The sequence below is a fragment of the Nyctereutes procyonoides genome, unplaced genomic scaffold (assembly GCF_905146905.1).
Source record: "Nyctereutes procyonoides isolate TBG_1078 unplaced genomic scaffold, NYPRO_anot_genome, whole genome shotgun sequence".
NCBI lineage: Eukaryota > Metazoa > Chordata > Mammalia > Carnivora > Canidae > Nyctereutes > Nyctereutes procyonoides.
Genome location: NW_026575159.1, coordinates 3,962,922 through 3,982,148, shown reverse-complemented (window position 1 = coordinate 3,982,148; position 19,227 = coordinate 3,962,922). Strand labels below are relative to the sequence as shown.

Sequence of the window (19,227 nt, the reverse complement as noted above, 5' to 3'; positions counted from 1 at the left end):
CTTCTGGAAAACTTGTTGCAGCTTCTACATTAATACAACTTCACCTTGGGTGCTTTTATGTTCTAGAAGTAACTCCCTTAAGCTTCATGAACTAACCTCTACTAGCTTTAGACTTTTCTTCTGTAGCTGTCTTAACCTCTCTCAGCCTTCATAGAATTGACAAGAGTTAGGACCTTGTTTAGGGTTAGGTTTCAGCTTCAGGGAATGTTATGCCTGTTTTGATCTTTTTTCCAGACCACTGAAAATTTCTCCCTATCAGCAGTAGGGACTGTTGGCTTCTTATCATTCTTGTGTTCAGTTGAAAGATTATCCTTTCCCCCACTAATATGAAATGCCACTCGTATCACATTTTAAATTCTCATTTGTATGTGGGACTTTTTCTGAACCCTTTAATCTGATTGTGTCTTGATTCCTGAGTCAGGACCAAATTGTTTCAAAAAAGGTAGATTTGTGATATGTTTTAGTATTTGCTATACTCCCTAGACTTGATAATTGTGACCCACTGTCATTTGCTTGTTTTTCTTATTGTCTTCATTATTAATTATACTTCATACTTTTTGCCAATTTATAAATCTCAAGATTGATTATTCTATCAGTTATATCTCCTGGGGAAAAAAAATCTGGACTTGTTCTCCGTGCCTTGGTGGAATACCTGTCTCCCTTTGTCATTTGTTCTGGAGATAACCTTAGTCTGTCTCCTGTGATAGAGCTGCAGTTTCATTGTCTTCCTTTTTCTTGGTTTACTATTGTAAAGCTTCAGTAGCTTTATAGGGAAGGTTGCTTTAGAGGTAAATTTTTCACATCTAAAAATGTCCATCTTGGGCAGCCCCGGTGGCGCAGCTGTTTGGCGCCTCCTGCAGCCTGGGGTGTGATCCTGGAGACCCAGGATCGAGTCCCACATCGGGCTCCCTGCGTGGAGCCTGCTTCTCCCTGTCTGTGTCTCTGCCCCTCTCTCTGTGTGTCTATGAATAAATAAATAAAATCTTTAAAAAAAAAATAAAAATGTCCATTTTACTCTCATATTTGAATAATGGTATTGCTAAGCATGGTACTATAGTAGGTTGAAAACTACTTTATCCCAGAATTTAGAGACATTGTTCTATCACTTTCTAGCTTTCTACTCTAGAAGTCAGAAGCCATTTTTATCCTTGATCATGTATTTTCCTCTCTAGCAATTTGAAGGGTTTATTTTTCCCCCTTTATCCTCATTGCTCTGAAATTTCACAGTGCTATTCCTTAGTATAGGTTTATTTTAATTCTTCATACTAGATAGACCCTTTTAATTTAGAAATTCATCTTTAGTTCTGGGGAATATTTTGAATTATTTCTTAAGTGAATCATTTTCTTTTATGTTCACTGTTTATTCTTTGGGGAACTGCTGTTGGCTAAATGTTGGATTCCTTGGACCAGACTTCTATTTTTTTTTTTTTTTATCTTTTCTCTAATTTCCCATCTCTTTATCTTTGTGTTCTACACTGTGGGAGATTTTCTCGCATCATCTTCCAAATCTTCTGTAGGTTAAAAAATCTCTGAGCAGCCAGGTGGCTTGGCCGTTTAGCACCGCCTTCGGCCCAGGGCATAATCCTGGAGACCCAGGATCGAGTCCCGCGTCGGGCTCCTTGCATGGGACCTGCTTCTCCCTCTGCCTGTGTTTCTGCCTCTTTCTCTCTCTCCTCTCTATGTATTCTCATGAGTAAATAAATAAAATCTTAAAAAAAAATCTGATGTTACATCTTTCAGTTATTTTATTGACAATTATTTTATTGATAATTATTGATATTGTATCAATTATTGATACAATATCAATGATTTTTCATTTTTCAAGGGATATCGATAGTTCTAGGGTTTTTATTGAGCTATAACTAATATATGACATGTTAGTTTCAGGTATACAATGTAATGATTCGATATTTGTATATACTATGAAATGATCCCCACAGTAAGTCTAAGTTACCACCCATAGCCACACGTAGTATTTTTTTGGGGGGGTGATGAGAACTTTTAAGATTTGCTTTCTTGACAAATTTCAAATATGTAGTACAATATTAATAACTATAGTCACCATGAAGTACTTTATATCCCATGACTTATTTTATTACTAGAAGTTTGTACCATTTGACCCTCTTCATCCATTTATCTGTCCCTTCACCCACCACCTCTAGTAACCACCAGTCTGTTCTCTGTATCTATGAGCTTTTTGTTTTGTTTTGTTTTGTTTTGAAGATTCCACCTGTAAGTGAGATCACATGGTATTTGTCTTTCTCTCTCTTATTTCACCTAGCATAATGACCTCAAGGTTCATACATGGAATTGCAAATGGCAAGATTTTATTCTTTTTTATGGCCTATAAATAGCTAGATGCTTATCATTTTCTTTATCCACTCCTCCATCAATGGGATACTTAAGTTGTTTCCATGTCTGGCTATTGTAAATTAACTGCAGTGAACATGGGTATACATGTATCTTTTTAGTTTCATGTTTTTGTTTTGGTAGTTCTGTTTTTAATTATTTGAGGAACCTCTGTGCTGTTTTCCATAGTGGCTGCACCAGTTTACATTTTCACCAACAACGTACAAATGTTCTCTTTTCTCCACATGCTTGCCAACACGTTATTTCTTATCTTTTTGATAATAGCCATTCTGAGAAGTGGGAGATAATATCTCACTATAGTTTTGAATTTATTTATTTATTTATTTATTTATTTATTTATTTATTTATTTATTTATTTATTTATTTATTTATTTATTTATGATAGTCACAGAGAGAGAGAGAGAGAGGCAGAGACACAGGCAGAGGGAGAAGCAGGCTCCATGCACCGGGAGCCCAACGTGGGATTCGATCCCGGGTCTCCAGGATCGCGCCCTGGGCCAAAGGCAGGCGCCAAACTGCTGCGCCACCCAGGGATCCCCTCACTATAGTTTTGATTTGCATTTCCTTGATGATTAGTGATGTTGCCTATCTTTTCATGTACCTGTTGGCTGTCTATAGGTCTTCTTTGGGAAAATGTCTGTTCAGATCCTCTGCCCATTTTTTAGTTGAATTATTTAGGTTTATTTGCTATTCAGTAGTAGAGTTCTTTATGTATTTTGGATATTAACTCCTTAGCTCTATCATTTGTATTATCTTCTCCCATTTGGTAGCTTGCCCTTTAATTTTGTAGGTGAGTTCTTTTGCTGCGCAGACTTTTTAGTTTGATCTAGTCCCCTTAGTTAATTTTGCTTTTGTCATCTTTTCTTTGGTGTCAGATCCAAAAAGTCATCTCCAAGACTTATGTCAAGGAACTTACCACACCTGTGTGATCTAATAGATGTCTGTGGTTTCAAGTCTTACAGTCCAGTCTTCAGTCATTAATCCATTTTGAGTTAACTTTGTTTATAGTGTAATATAGTGGTCCAGTTTTAATCTTTTCATGTGGCTGTCCAGTTTCCCCAACACCACTTATTGAAGAATATATAATCAAAGAATATACAATTCCCCATTGTATATTTTTGGCTCCTTTGTTGTAAATCAATTCCACATATATATGCATGGGTTTATTTCTGGGCTTTCTATTCTGTTCCATTTGTCTATTTGTATCAGTACCATACTGTTTTGATTAGTATAGCTTTGTAATATAGTTTGAGATCAGGATGTGTGATACCTCTACCTTTGTTGTTCTTGCTTAAGGTTGATTTGATTGTTTAGGATCTTTTGTGGTTCCATATCTATTTCTTATTTAACATACTCAATATGTTGTTGCATCACTTGAGAAAGGAAAAGGAGTGCTAGTCAACTTGAAGATATCTATTAAGGAATATTTACACAGAATATTTAAAGGTCTGCTTTAAGCTGTCTGGACAAGATTGAGATTTTTCTGTATAATCTGAATAATCAGAAAATTATTTTTGTGCTTAAAATCTTGACCAAATTAGATATTTTTCTCAGAAGTTCTGCATTTTGATACATTTTGTATTTTATTGATGAGCTGAATTACTTTAAGATAAGCATTGTATAGGATAGCTTAAACCAGCTTTTTGTTTTTAAGCTTGAATAGAATTTATATTTTTATTTTTAAATCTTTACTATTTTTGCATAAAATCGGTAGACTGTAAGAATTGTCAATTTTGAGGGTTTCTGTCATTTAATTTCTCTTATTCTAAATATTTTCCTGTTATTTAAAGGAACTGGACTATTGCCATATTCTGTAATTCACTCTCGGAGTGATTGGTAGCCTAGATAACCTGAGATGCTATCAATAATTTACTAATACTTCATGGACCTTATTTCAGGTTTTGCTTTGACCTGATTTTAGTACATAAAAGATCAACAAGCATAATGCAAAGCAGTAAATCCCCAGAGTAGGATTATGGATCAGCTTGCAGTACTTGTGGGTCTTTTTTTTTTCTTTTTTTTTTTTTTAAGATTTTATTTATTTATTCATGAGAGACACAGAAAGAGGAGTAGAGACACAGTCAGAGGCAGAAGCAGGCCCCAAGCAGGGAGCCCGATGTGGGACTCGATCCGGGGACTCCAGGACCATGCCCTGAGCCGAAGGCAGATGCCAAACCGCTGAGCCACCCAGGGATCCCCCAGTACTTGTGGGTCTTGATGTATGTTGCCATATTGCCCCAGCTATGTTGGAATATGAGACAGAATATGGATGCAAAGAAAGGAAGGACAAAAAAATTAATTCTACATGAAGTTATTATGCAGAATAGACTTTTCTTTCTTTTATGTTAAAATCTGACCTTAAATATTTCCCTAAATAATGTATCTCCAAGCCTCCAAACTAAAACTAGTAAACTTCTTTGCATCTCACATAGCTCCTTCTACTTTTTCATCTTTTTTTCCATCTTTTTCATCTATAATAATTTATATATTTTGGGGATTAAGTGATTGTCCTCTACTCCCCATCGCCTGGCGTAAACTTTATAAAAGTGGGAAATAGATGTATTTGTCATTAGCATCTAACAGTTCATATTTTGTTGAATGGAAGGCAAGGAAGGAAGATAATTGGTTTGGTTTGGCTGGCATATGGTACTCATGGGGGAGAATAATGAGAGGTTGGAAAGTGAGGTTGTACCTAAATTGTAGTGAACCATGAATGAGAAATTTAGAAGTTTGGATTTTATTGTTTTGGTAGAAAGGCTCTGTTAAAGTTTTAAAAGGAATTTGGGCATAAACTGGTTAGTTGACAGTTATGTAAAAATAGATTAAAGAGAGACTGGAGAAGTAAATTCGTTAAAAAACGGGGAAATAGTAATGAGCCTGGACTTAGGGGAGTGACCAGCTTAGGAATCAGACAGTAAATATTTATTAATTGACTCCTATAAACTGGGCATTTTGCTAATTGCTGGATAGAAAGCAGTGAACAAAGAAGCTATGGTGCATGATCTTTGGTTATCTATGCAGTATATCATAAAAGCAGATATTCAGCAGAAAAAACTGCAACTGTTATGACTGCTCCAGAGAAAATAAAGGGGCTATGAAAGCATCAAACAGATATGTTACAGCTTGCAGAGAAGTCTTGGAAGGCTTATGAGGATACTGATATAGCTGAGAGCCTTAGAACAGCTAGCTAAATGAAGAAGAACATGGATGAGCCTTTTTTTTAAGCAGGAGGCACAGTATATGCAAAGGCCCTGAAGTGATTGAAAACTGGTCATGTTTAATGAATGGAGAAATTTAGTATGGCTGGTGGAGAGGAGTCTTTCATGATAGTAATAGAATGATTAGATAAGAGGCAGTGGTTAAAGAGAATTCTAGGTCTTCTCAGTTGTATATGGCAGCAAGAGGAAGAATCCAACAGATAACCTAGACTTCAAGACTGAATGTGTCATTAAATGTTTAGCTACTTAAACCGCCTTCATAAATAGCTTTTATATTATCATTTAAAAACATGTTTGTAATACCAACTCCACATAATCTGTAGCTTTAATGGGAATAAATTTTCTGCTCTTTTAAAACAAAATATAGTGATCTTAAACATTGGAGTATTAATATATTTAGTACAGTTTCTTTTGTATTTTTCAGAGTAAAATGCTTTTGACCTCACTTTAAAGAGTTGTGTTTTGGGGGATGCAGGAGACACACAAAAGATAAATGGCTATCGAATATGATAAAATACTGAGTATGTTGTGGAAAATCTTTTACCTTTAGAGTTCAGCTTTAGGTAAGAGTATCAGATATTGCTAACTATAGCAATGCAGAGACAATGAAATTTACACATTTCTAAAATAAGTCAGGCACCAGCAGAAAACACAGGAATTAATGGGAAACCACACAAGCTGCAGGAATTTTTACCAGTCAAAAAAATGCCTTCTTAAAAAGAAAAAAAATGCCTTCTTGTTTAAGTAAATCGACACAATTACTGATTTTTAGTAACAAATAAAAGGAGGGTTAGTAGAGAACAGTGATATAAAATGAAATCCACTATCCATGACATTGAAATAGTAGTGGATTTCATTTTTCTTGGATTACTAGTTCTTTATGTTTGCTTAGAATGTGTACTTAGAAGAAAATTGATCAGAAACACAGAGAACAAAATTTTGACACATAAATCCAGGGAGTTTTATGGTTGAGTTGGCTCATATTCATCATCAAATTATTCTTAACTCTAAGCATATTTAAGGATAAATTTTAAATGATTATATCTTTGTAGACTTAGTTTATAATTATTTTATTGATGACCTAGTTTAATTTTCACATTTTGAATGAAATTCTATTAACTCTTTTTCAATGAATGTATAAAATAGGGTTAGCATAAATTCTGTTCTTATAAGGGTATTTTTATTAACTAGATTATTTGGGTTGGTTAGGAGCTCTGGAATTACATAATTATGTGATTGCCAATGTGTTGGCTATATTTTAAAATCAGGAAGGCTATCAGGCTAGGAATTTTAGTTTATAATATTCTAAGGAAAGATTTTATTACTAGTTTTCTAGTTTTCTTCAAACTAGTGATAACATGAGAGGGCCTGGCAAGTGTAAAATGTCTTCAGTGAAGAGAGGTGAAAAGAGAACAGTTAATGTTCAAACACCCATATGTGCATAGATATATACCGTATACTCTTAAATACTATACATACATCCTCTTCCATCAGCTTGAGTTACTTACCTACTACTAAAGGGTGCTGTTGTTGGTACCAATAAATTAAGCCTCTTTTTCAAAAACGATTATCTCCCTTGCTTCTTTCCCTCTCTCCTTTTGTGTCTTTCTCTTTCCTCTGAAATTCAGTGGCTGTTTGCTTAGGTTATAGAGTGCAATCCTGAGTGCCCTCAGAGTTTACAACATAAACATATACACTAGCCCTAAGCTTTGGTTATTTCATTAAATTTTTATCACTGATGTTCCTTATAGTAGATGTAATTTCTGTCATCATTATACATCGCAAAACTTTTTTCTCCCTTAGATTGTTACTAATTAAAGATTTCTGTAAATGTGAAATGTGGTCTCCTCCCTTCAAGGATCTTAACAGTCTCTGGTTAGTGAAATGGGATAGGTCATGCATAGTACAAGATAATAGCACAAACATGAACACTGCAGGTACTGAATCATAATATTTAAAAGAAGGTGATCCATAAATACCTGAAAGTCTCTAGAGTGAGTTCAAAGACTTATGTACATGAAATTTAGTTTCTAGACTCCATTAACATCATTTTTATTTTTTTCATTAGCATGTTGGCAGACAAACTGAACATGACTCCAGAAGAAGCTGAAAGGTGGATTGTAAATTTGATTAGAAATGCTAGACTGGATGCCAAGATTGATTCTAAATTAGTGAGTATTAAATTAGTTATGCTACATCTATAAATTGCTGACTATTGTAAAACTTTTTTGGGAATTTTTCATTTGGATATTTTATTCTATTTTGTTAAGAATTTTTGCTTCGTTTTAAGGTAATAGCAGCAACGATTATTGTCGTTGCTAGATGATTATTGTCATCTCCAGTGCATAAAAATGTGTGCAACAGTCATGTAGTGTTGTCATGTCATGCTTATGACCTACCTGGAAAGTTCAGATGTAGTATTACAGAATCAATTTCCCTCTGTCTCATTTTAGGGTCATGTGGTTATGGGTAACAATGCAGTCTCACCATATCAGCAAGTGATTGAAAAGACCAAAAGCCTTTCATTTAGAAGCCAGATGTTGGCCATGAATATTGAGAAGAAACTTAATCAGAATAGTAGGTCAGAGGTAAGAACCACAGATTTTCTGATTTGTCTGGAATTTAGCAGTAACATAACATAAATACTAATATATTGGTTATATCTGATTTTTGTATTTCTAATTAGGGATATGGACATTTTTTAAAAAATCTGTTACTAAACTGCAAAAAAATTGTGTTCCTGGTTTATATTATATCTGTTTTTCTTCCCATTTATTCTGCCTGTGTGGCTTCATTTACTCTTCTGCTGAGGGTTTACAGCATATCATTTTGATACTGGCATATGATAACTTACATGTGTAGACTTCTTTCAAGAGGTTGAAATCTGTATTCTTTTTAAATCTGAAGAAATACTTCTATGAAAATATTGATCTTATTTATAGTGTTGATCTTTAAAAACTGATTTTATCTGATATTCGTATTTAACTGTATCAAAAAAATATACCTCCTCCCTTTTGGTAGAGAGTATGCATATTAGGTATTAAAGGAACTTGAATGGCCTTGTAATTTTAGAATCACAAACCAGCTTTAATGCTTTTTGGCCATTATGGTTGTGTATAATTGGAGTATAGGAAGTTTAGGAAGCATATAGCTGCTTCCTAAAACAGATGGACAATCAGAGACCTCATGATTGAAGTTCATCAAATACTTTGAATAGTTCTTCAATTTTTTAAATTTTTTAAAAATTTTTGTTTAATTTTTGTTTATTTATTTATTAGAGACAGAGAGAGAGAGAGGCAGAGACACAGGCAGAGGGAGAAGCAGGCTCCATGCAGGGAGCCCGATGTGGGACTCGATCCTGGGTCTCCAGGATCACGCCCTGGGCTGAAGGCGGCGCTAAACCGCTGAGCCACCCGGGCTGCCCTAGTTCTTCAATTTTAAAAGAGAGGAAGAATTGGGAAATTATGTTTATGCCTCTTCCAACCAAGTCCAGAATAACTCAACCTAAAACAACTTTTATATAATATTCTTTTCTGTTTGCTTGAAGATCGATTTGTATTGACTTTTTAAAATAATATTGAAAAAAAATGAAAAAAATAATATTGATGATACTGTCATTGTTACTCTTTATAATTGGTCAAAAACTGTTTTAGCTGATATTTTGATGTTTTTTGTTCTAAGTGGCACATTGACATTTAGAAATGGTGGAGGTCGTTAAAATCATAGTGGTTTGGGCAGGAATTCTAAAAGGAAATGCTAGCCTCGCTTTCTTCTAAGCTAGCTTTTTCCAAAAATCCTTTCTTCTCACCATGTCAATTTCTCTTTCTGTGTTTTAGGCTCCTAACTGGGCAACTCAGGACTCTGGCTTCTACTGAAGAACTGTATAAAGATAATATGAAAAAAAACTATAAAATAAAGATGAAATAATAAAATCACTGTATAAAGAGTGACATACATTTTAGAAACAGTTAACATGTTGAGTATAAATTTGGGGGAATTTGAATAAAATTGGCTGTGTTTCATTTTATCTTGTGAATTTCCTCGTGTGTTTAAGTTTTTTTTAACTTTTCATTTTGGAATAATTTCAGATTCACAGCAGGTTGTAAAAATAGTACAGAAAGGTGTCATGAAGCCTAAATCTAGTTTACCCCAGTTTTTCCGTCTATGTTACTGTAATACATTATTACAATCAGGATATAGACATGGGGACAATGTGTGCAAATAGTTCTGTGCCATTTTATCACTTGTGTAGGTTTGTGTTGCCTTCAGTACAGTCAAGATAAGGAACTATTCTTTGCCTTCATGGTGTGTGGAGTTGACTGTTCGTTTCCACGTTTTCTCACAAAACTTCAGGATCAAGTGATTCCTGGCCAAGAAACAAAAGCAGAATTATCCCATTCCCCCACTGGATTCAGATGAGAACTGGTAATAAAACCAGGTATAATTCCAAGAGGATGCATTGGAGGAGAACCAGACTAGGTCTCTAAGGGATTACATATGAGATGGCCCACATGCTTATCCTGCATGAAGGTCACGTGCTCGTATCCTACATTCTGTGTGCATCACTACTACCCGAATAATAGACATGTTTTACTGGGGAAATGATTTTTCTGTGACTATGCCTCTGTACCAGTAGGTTGCTTTAGTAATATATGAGATCTTTTGTTCAGAAAAACTTTTTGAACTTTTTGAACTTCTCCCTTGTGCTGCTCCCTCCATGGTCATACCTACCTCCACCAGCTCTAACTCCCGGCAACCACTAATCTGTCCTCCATCTCTATAATTTGTCATCAGGAGAATATTCTAGAAATGGGATTATACAACATGACCTTTTGAATTTAACTTTTTCTACTCATAATGCCCTTGAGATCTATTGAAATTGCTATATCAGTAGTTTTTTCCCATTTATTGTTAAGTCTTACTCCATGGTATTGATGTACCACATTGCTTAACCATGTACCTTTAAGGACAGAGTTGTTTCTAGTTTGAGACTATTATAAATAAAGCTACTATTTCTTAATTTCTTAATGTGGCTTCTTGTCATTCACTGGACAGCTACAGAGACTAAACAGGAGTATAAGCTGAATTTTATAAATGACTTCTTGAATATTACAGATGTGTGCGCACACACACAGTTTACTGGATACCCAAGATCTTTAAGTATATAAAGTCTAGTTGGGTCTCCTTTACACAGAAGTGCTTTGATTTTCACTTTGGTTGTTGAACTAAAAAAGCTAGTTGGACAACAGACATTTCTGTTTCTGCACTCAGTGGTACAAGGATAAAAGAGGGTTTTTATTTGGCATCTGGTCAGATCACCCTCAACCTGCAGTTAAGTTTAGAGATTATGGGCCAGATTTGGCCCATGTGCTATGATTTCAGGCCCCTAGTTTGTGGTATTGGTTCTTCCAAACTGTAGCCCAAAGGTGCTACAGTAGAGGAGGATTGCTGGCTAGGGTAAACCAAATGCTAATTTTTTATTTCTCTATAGCCCATGTGAAAATGCCAATTTTAAAGGATCATCAGTAGTACAAAATGGTCAAGTTCATAGAGAGGTATCCAAAAAGGGTCTATCAGTAACTAGATCAATACAGGCCCATTTTACCTTGTGTGCAAGGGCTAATTCCATGAATCAGAAGTACAGACCTATGAGAAATAGTTACACAAAACTACATAGAATTACATATGTTACTCCAGCTATACAGAAATGGGAAGGATGTTAAGCTGCGTGTTTCCCTTTCCACTAGTGACCCAAGGGCAAACAGTTCTTAGAGGCATCACTAATGAACGACTTTTTATCTAAGATGATGGCTCAACCAAACCACATTAATGGCAAGGATTTCTAGGTGATTCCATGGCAGTTGAAAGCAAATCCAGCAGTTAACTCTATGTGCTTTGCTGGACAAGAAAGAAAACCCAAGGAGGAAAGAGGAAGCTAATATTAAACATTTATTATGTGTCAGGCATTTTCACATTTATATATTTAGAGAATTTTAAGAAGGAAAGCTAACATTTGAGTGCCACACTTTTGCCTGGAAACACTGAGATTTTGGCATTAATATTTGTGTATTATTGATGGGGAAACATGTTTACTCAAGATCCTACCGAGTAAATGTTAAAGCAATGAATTGAAACCCAGGCTTTTTCAGTTGTAACACACTGTCCCTTCTTACATCGTTATTGCTTTAAATTTACAAAGGGTTAAGTGGTACATTTAGTAGGTTGTAAAGGAGGCTCTTGATCCACGAAACAGTTTAAGTCTCTATGCACCATTATTTTCAAATGAGTAAAAGATTCTCATTTTTCTTCTACCAGCATAATCATTGGATACAGTGACCCCACCAAAAAAATCTATTTGGAACAGACAAAACTTTGATTTGATCTCTTTGATTTTTTTTCTGTTTATGGTTTGCTCCTTCAAGGTTATCCATTATATGAATAATTGATGTTCACTTTTCCTACCACTTTTTGCTTTTCACATATTGCCCTTTGAACTTGTGAGATGATGCCACTATAGATTACTAGTATCAATCAGAGAGGGGGAAAAAAAACAACTATAACTAATGGCTATTTTTACATATCGCCTACGATTTGTTCATTGTTAAAAATGCATTTTTGAATTTGCGTAAAAACAAATTACCTGGTTCTGGATTTAACTGTAACTTTTGATTATATGTAAACTATCCCAGTAAGGCATTGGGCACAAATTATGTAGTGATTAATTTTCTTTTTTTGTGTTCTTGTTTCCACTCAATAAATAGGCCCTCTTCTATCCCAGCAACTTTTACAGGCACTGAAAACACATGAAAGAGCAAGAGTTCATGAGGCTTACATTCAGTAAACAGTTTCTTGTACACTTTTTTAAAGTTTCCATGCATTCACAAGCATATGTGTTTATGCTTTTCAAAATATGAAATACATAAAAGTTAAAAACCAGTGTTCATTTACCCAATACTCCTACTTGCTACTCAACTTAAGGAATTAAGTTGGTCCTAGTAACTGACAAGCTTGTGGGCCTCAATTTTCCTCTTTGCCCCTGAGAAGCAACCATTACCATGACTTTTGTGTTAATAATTCCTTTGCTTTTCTGTATGGTTTTACGGAGACACACATATACCTAACATGTTTTTGCATGTTTTTGACATGAATTTAATCAAAATCATGCTTAGTAACTTATTGCTTACTTTTCTCAACACTGAGATTCATCCAGGTTAATAAATTCATGTTGGTGTATTCAGCTGTATTTGATCCTTTTTCACTGCTTTGTGGTATTCCATTGTTGGGATATACCATATTTAATTTAAGTATTGATGAATACGATGTTTTCACATTCTTGTTTATCTAGAGTTTTTGGAACCAGTCTGACCAGTTTCTATTAACTGAGTTAAATCCATTTCCTTTTATTAGGATTACTAACCTATATGGGTTTATTTCTACCATATCATTACAAGCTTTCTACTTGTCCCACTTTGGCTTTTATTACCCCACTCCATATTTCCTGCCTTAAGATTTTTCTTCCTTCTAGTTGGGCAACTAAATGTTTTATTTCTATTTAATGATCATTCTAGAAATTTTAACACGTGTTTTTTTAACAATGTCCTAAAATTAGTATCTCTTACTCTGCCTAACGATACAAGGAAAGCTTTTACTACAGTGATCTTCCTCCCTACTTATTACGTCCATTCTGTTTTTTTTATTGTAATTTCATAAGTTTAGATATTTTATACAATAATGCGTTTTTTCTTGTGCATTCCTTTTGTAATGAGACTTTCCTCGGGTTATTTTTAGGATCTCCTTTTCATTAGTGTTGTGAAGTTTCACTATGATATGCCTAAAGTGTGAATTGTATTTATACAGGTTGGGATTCATTAGTCCTCTGATTCTGAAAATGGCTTTTGTCTTGCATTAGTTCTGGAAAGTTATCTCTTTGGATAATTCTTCCTGGTTCATCAGGTGTGTTTTTGAGTTCCAAAAAAAAACCTTCCTCCCTTTCATACTTTATCTCTGCCACCTGCACTGCATTGCATTTTGCATAATTTCTTCAGCTCTTTCTTCCTGTTTGTTAATGATCTTACCAACTGTGTCTAATTTGCTCTGAAGCCTCCATTGAATTTCTTATTTAAACAATTTTTTCATCTTTGATAGTTCATTATTCATTTACCATTTTTCAATGCCAGCTTATATTCTTTAAACTAATATTCTGTGTTTTGAATCCACCTACTTCTGTGCCACCATTCTTACCCAGGCTAGCATCCATCACTTAATCAATACAATATTTTCTGAATTATTCTCTCTATAGCTATTCTTGACCCCCATACCTACCTGTTTTCTATATTATAGAGCCAGAGTAATATTTTCAAGTTTAAATCTGATCATTTTTCTCTCCCAGTTAAAATTCTTCAGTGACTACCTATTGTCCTTAGCCTAAAGACTGAAACCTTAACGTGGCTATCATTATTTGCTATCTTCTTGCTGTATCAGCTTCATTTTATGATATCCTCAAGCCCCACTGACCTTTTCTCAATCCCTTAAAACAGTAGCTTCAAGCTATTTTGACTGCTGCAGAGTAAGAAAAATACTTTACATCATGACCCACTGCTAAAAAAAATATACATATTTGACTGATTGAAGTTTTATAAAACAATACCTACTCTTAGTAAATGTGATGATCTCTAATTTTTTTATTATTCCATGTAATAGTTATTATGTCCCATAAATTGATTTTGTAATTCACCAGTTGGTATCCACATTTGCAAAATACTCTAAAAAGCAATAATCCTTCCTAGGCTTTGATTTTTGCAATGTTGTTCCCTCTGCCCAGGAATGAATTTTCTCTCCCTCCAACCCCCTACTTCCCATGCACACGCGTACTTATGCTTCTAGTTTGTATTTTATTTATGCTCCAGAATGCAACTCAAATATCAAGGACAACTTGACATTCCCTCCTGCAGGAAAATTTTTCTTCCCCCTATACTAGTCTAGATATACTCATTTGTTTTATTTACTGTGTGTAATTTCACTGTTATTACATTATTAATTTTATAATTAGTTGATTAATATCTTAGACTGTCATTTTCATTTATTTATGGATGATGTCTCATTCATTACTGAATCCCTAATGCCTGGCTCATATCAGGCCCATGATAAATTATTGAATGAATTCAAGGCTTTCCCAAGCCTTGAATCCTGATCAACATACTACCAGCCCATTCTCTATTGGATCTCAAGTTCTCTGGGTAGCAGTGATTCCCATCACTCTACCGCCATTCCCCCTCCCTTTTTTGGGGGAGTGGGGGGAGAGTGTCTATAATGTTATCCTTATCTATGTTGTAATGCCCTATCCTTGTGTTTTGGGGATAAGGGGTCAGACAACTTGTATATTTTCTTGTATAGGTCTAAGATTTTCACATCTAGATGAACTGAATCTAGAGAACTTCATCTTACTAAACAGTAAGATCTAGATTTTGAGATTAAAAAAATCTTTTAAAAAAAAGAATGGCATAATGGGGGAAGAAAAGTGGACTTGAAGAAAAATATATATCCAAAAACCCTAATTTCATTCTGTTATTATCAGGTGATATTGAACAAAATCATGTACTTCTTACTCTCTGGTTTCCTAATCTAATGGCAATATTAGCTGTTTTATATGCCTACTTACTGGAGATAAGAAACAAACAAAAAGACTGCCACATTCCCCCCCTTTTTTTTTCATGAATATACAATTGATGTCTGAGACAGCCACACAATATTATATGGTAAGTGATATTGTATGTGAAAACACTTAAGACTTATGAAGTATTGCTCTAAGATATTTTTTAATGGTTAAGGTCAATTGAAGACTTGCAAAAATCATAATTAGCTATATATTTTTTAAAGATTTTATTTATTCATGAGAGAGAGAGAGAGAGAGAAAGGCAGAGACACAGGCAGAGGGAGTAACAGTCTCCATGCAGGGAGCCTGACGTGGGACTCGATCCCGGGACTCCAGGATCACACCCTGGGCCAAAGGCTGGCGCCAAACTGCTGAGCCACCCAGGGATCCCCAATCATTAGCTATAATTTATGAAATGTTTCAAAACTTTTTTTTCTCTTGGTCTTGGCTCTTTCTTGGTAGTGATGGAAGTAAAAAGAGAGACAGATACACTAATAATCTCAGATGTTTTCCTCCCTGTCTACTTCCCCGTGGTCAGGAAAATAGCTGGACAGTATACAAAACTGCTGACTTTCAAATTCATAATATTGTGAACTCAAGTTTGCACCCTACTGTTGATTGTCACATATGACTGCTGTTTTCTAGATGGTGGATGTGTGGATACAGGGATACAGGTATCATCAAATACCCTCAAGTATCCTGAAGTATCTATCTTCAGTTGGAAAGTAAATCCTTCTGATTCTAGTACCATTATTGCTAACACAGGAGCAACTGAAAACCCAAATCAGATTTACCTCTGTAGTAAAAAGGTCAGAAGTAAAATACTGAGCAGTAAAGACCCATCAGTAAGAAAGTAATCAAGGCCAGAGCAAACTATCTGCTAGAGTGAAATGTTTAAAATTTTCAATGAGGCTTTAATTAGATTCTTAGAAAATAGCCTGCTTTTAAACTGTTTTGTGTGTTTTCCATGCATAATTTACTCCCATGCCTTTTAAATTCTCTTAGAGATCAAGCCATCCTCTGGAAAAGTGTTAACTTTGTGGAGAGGTTGCACAAACACTGTTAGGCTTTGTTAATTTTTCATCTCATGTATTTAATAAACTGTTTGACTCTTAGAATCTGCAAGAAATAACATTAATCTAAGGCATCTCCTATTTTGGTTCTGAAACTCTGACTTTTGTGCTGACTTCCATTTAGTGTGATGGGATTGGGAGAACAATGCCAGATTGATTCATTTGTTTTTAAGTGTTGTGAGGACAATTGAGGGGTAAGGAGAAGTTGCTTTTTTGAACTGGGAAACAGTGTGGGCACTTAGGCACAGCTCCCTATGGATAAGCTAAGTGTGTGTATACAAGTAAGTCTGATTGCTTAAAGGTGTACATCTAAGATTCCTTGTTGATCAGTGTAGACCCCAGCTATTGGGGAATCAGAGGCAGAGCTTAATCAGAGTGGTGGCATGGAGAAAAAATTAGCTCACAGACACTCCTATTTAATCAGGACTTGAAACCTGGCAGCTCTTCTAGGGGAATAAAATACTATCAGATTACATTTATTTGTGGCCATTTTTTTCCTGCCTTCTATATTGCCCTTTAAGCACAATAACCATGATATATGTTCATCTTTGTACTCCCCAAACAGTAGGCATGATAATGGATACCACAGAGATTTACTCTTTCACTACTCATTCATTCATTCATTTATTCATTCATTCAGGTACACAGGTGATGTCTGGGAAATACTAGAGAGGGCATTGCTGTGAGTCTCTGATTGGTTGCTATCCTTAGGGAGTATGCAGCTTTTCACTTGGTTTTAAAAACAAATGGTCTTCCTAGAGAGGAAGCACATGATTAGCTTTGTATCTTCGTTCAGTTAGCTAATCAGGCCAGAGCTATTGGTCCATCTGTCCATAAGCCAGTTAGTGTTTCTCCATTCTTAGCCACAGATTGCACCTTGAACTTTTGCCAGCTGTTTCCTAAGTGCATGCCATTGGATGTGAGGGAGACCTGAAAAGAGTCGGATAGATCAGCTTAAAATCATCACAGCTTTTAAAAACAAAACAAACAAAGCATAAAGCATGAATCCCATAATGGTAGATCATAAGTTTTATCTCAGCATATTCAAAGGTCAGTACATTGCTGCCATATGTGCTGCTATTAGCATAAACACTGCATGATAGAGACAAAACTTAAGAAGCTGTGACAAACAAGTATTACAACTTTTTATATCAATTTAAAAAAATTAAAATTTTAAAAATTAAATTTCTGCTAACAAGTTAATATAACTAGTCCTAGCAAATATTGGGCAGAATGTGGTCTCACTGATTCAGAAATCGTCCAGAGCTCTACATGACCATTATGCCTTGTTTTAATAGATGACATGAATAGACAACATTCTTAGTTATCTAGTAATAAACCTGTTGTGGGAGTTGGAACTTGTTTTTGAAGACTTGTAGGATTGAAATGAGGTTTCACCAACAACCAAAAATGCCTCTTTTATTGCTTCATGTTTTCACTTTTACTTAACAATCATGCACATTATTTCAAGTGAGTTTCAAATGAACCTTGTAAGTTAAACATTATTCTTCAGGTTTACCATTTGATCACCTGGTAAACTTATCTGACATGAATGACCTATGGAACTCTGGAAAAATAATTGACTATAGAAACAGCAAAAAAAAAAATATAACCACATACTGACAAAATTACCACTTTTATAAGATGCTGCATTCTCTTACAAGAAAATAGAATGAACATTTAGGTGAAACATCACTCATCAAAGTTAAAAAAAATACTGAATTAGTTTGCTCTCTTCTAGAACAATTAAGGAGAAAAACAAGGGAAAGAACTCTCTTCAGCATCTCTGGATAATTTGAATAGACAACAAGGAAGAACTGTAGCTTTTTTTTTTTTAAGCTAAATTATCCTAAGAACACTCTGCTCCAACGTAGGAATTCCAGTGGAATAAGAGATGGTAACACAAGATGCACCAGGAGACTCGAGGTTTTGTGTGTTTGAAACTTATATTCTACTATAATGACTAAATTGTAGAGAAGCAAAGCTAATGTGTGTGTGTGTTTTTAAATTTGCCCAATGTTTTTTTGGTTCTGTCTTCTAGGAGCAGACAAACTTCTTTTGTTTTTTGTTTGTTTGCTTGTTTGTTTTTAAAAGGTCACTCCAATTTTATAAAATAGTTTAAGACAAGGAAAATTAAAAAATTATACTGTATTAGAACAATATATTTACTCAGAACAGAAATGCCAAAGGCTCATAAAGGTATACAGTGGCATGCAGTGTTTTCTTTCATACAGTTTATTTAAATTGCTGGGACTTTTTCTGTCTTTCAACTTTTAATTTCACTATAAACAAAAGTGGAGTAAATATAATGATCGTTATCAACTGTATACTAGATGAAATCTCAGTATTTCTAACGACATAGATCTTACAAACTTGCTTTTGATTTTAATTCAAGAATAATGCTGGATTCTTTCTTATGTATGACTGGACAAAAAACATGTGGTTGTGTGTTTTGGCATATATTCTTCCAGCTTTTTCAGTGATAGTCATGATAACTAACAAAAGAAATTTAGATTAGAAGTTCTTTTTCAGTGCAAGATTCTAATCATCACTCTAGAAACAATTCCAAATCTATTGGTTACTTTTACTTGAAGACCTTATGTCTATATATATGTCAGTGACTTTAAGTGGTAGAAGATAGGAATGTGGAATTCAGAGGAATAAACTTTTGGAATAGATACCTACACAATACCATCCTCTTTCTTTCTTTTTTTTTTTTTTTTAAGATTTTATTTATTCATTCATGAGAGACACAGAGAGAGAGGCAGAGAGAGAAGCAGGCTCCCTGTGCAGAGCCTGATTTGAGACTCCATACAGGGGACTCGGAATTCCTGGATCGTGGCCTGAGCCAAAAGAAGGCAGATGCTCAACTACTGAACCACCCAGGCTTTCCAATACCATCCTCTTTTTCAGC

The 19,227-nt window shown here is 34.9% G+C and overlaps 1 protein-coding gene across 1 annotated transcript in view; it reads left to right on the top strand.

The window, feature by feature from the left end:
* The window catches only part of EIF3E (eukaryotic translation initiation factor 3 subunit E), a 54,048-nt gene extending 44,433 nt beyond the window's left edge, over positions 1-9,615 (top strand). Inside the window, exons 11-13 of the mRNA XM_055314060.1 lie at positions 7,657-7,759; positions 8,042-8,176; positions 9,425-9,615. Of these exons, the coding sequence (XP_055170035.1) occupies positions 7,657-7,759; positions 8,042-8,176; positions 9,425-9,463 (277 nt within the window). The 3' untranslated portion in view covers positions 9,464-9,615. The remainder of the gene's footprint in view (positions 1-7,656; positions 7,760-8,041; positions 8,177-9,424) is intronic.
* Positions 9,616-19,227: the final 9,612 nt, after the last annotated feature.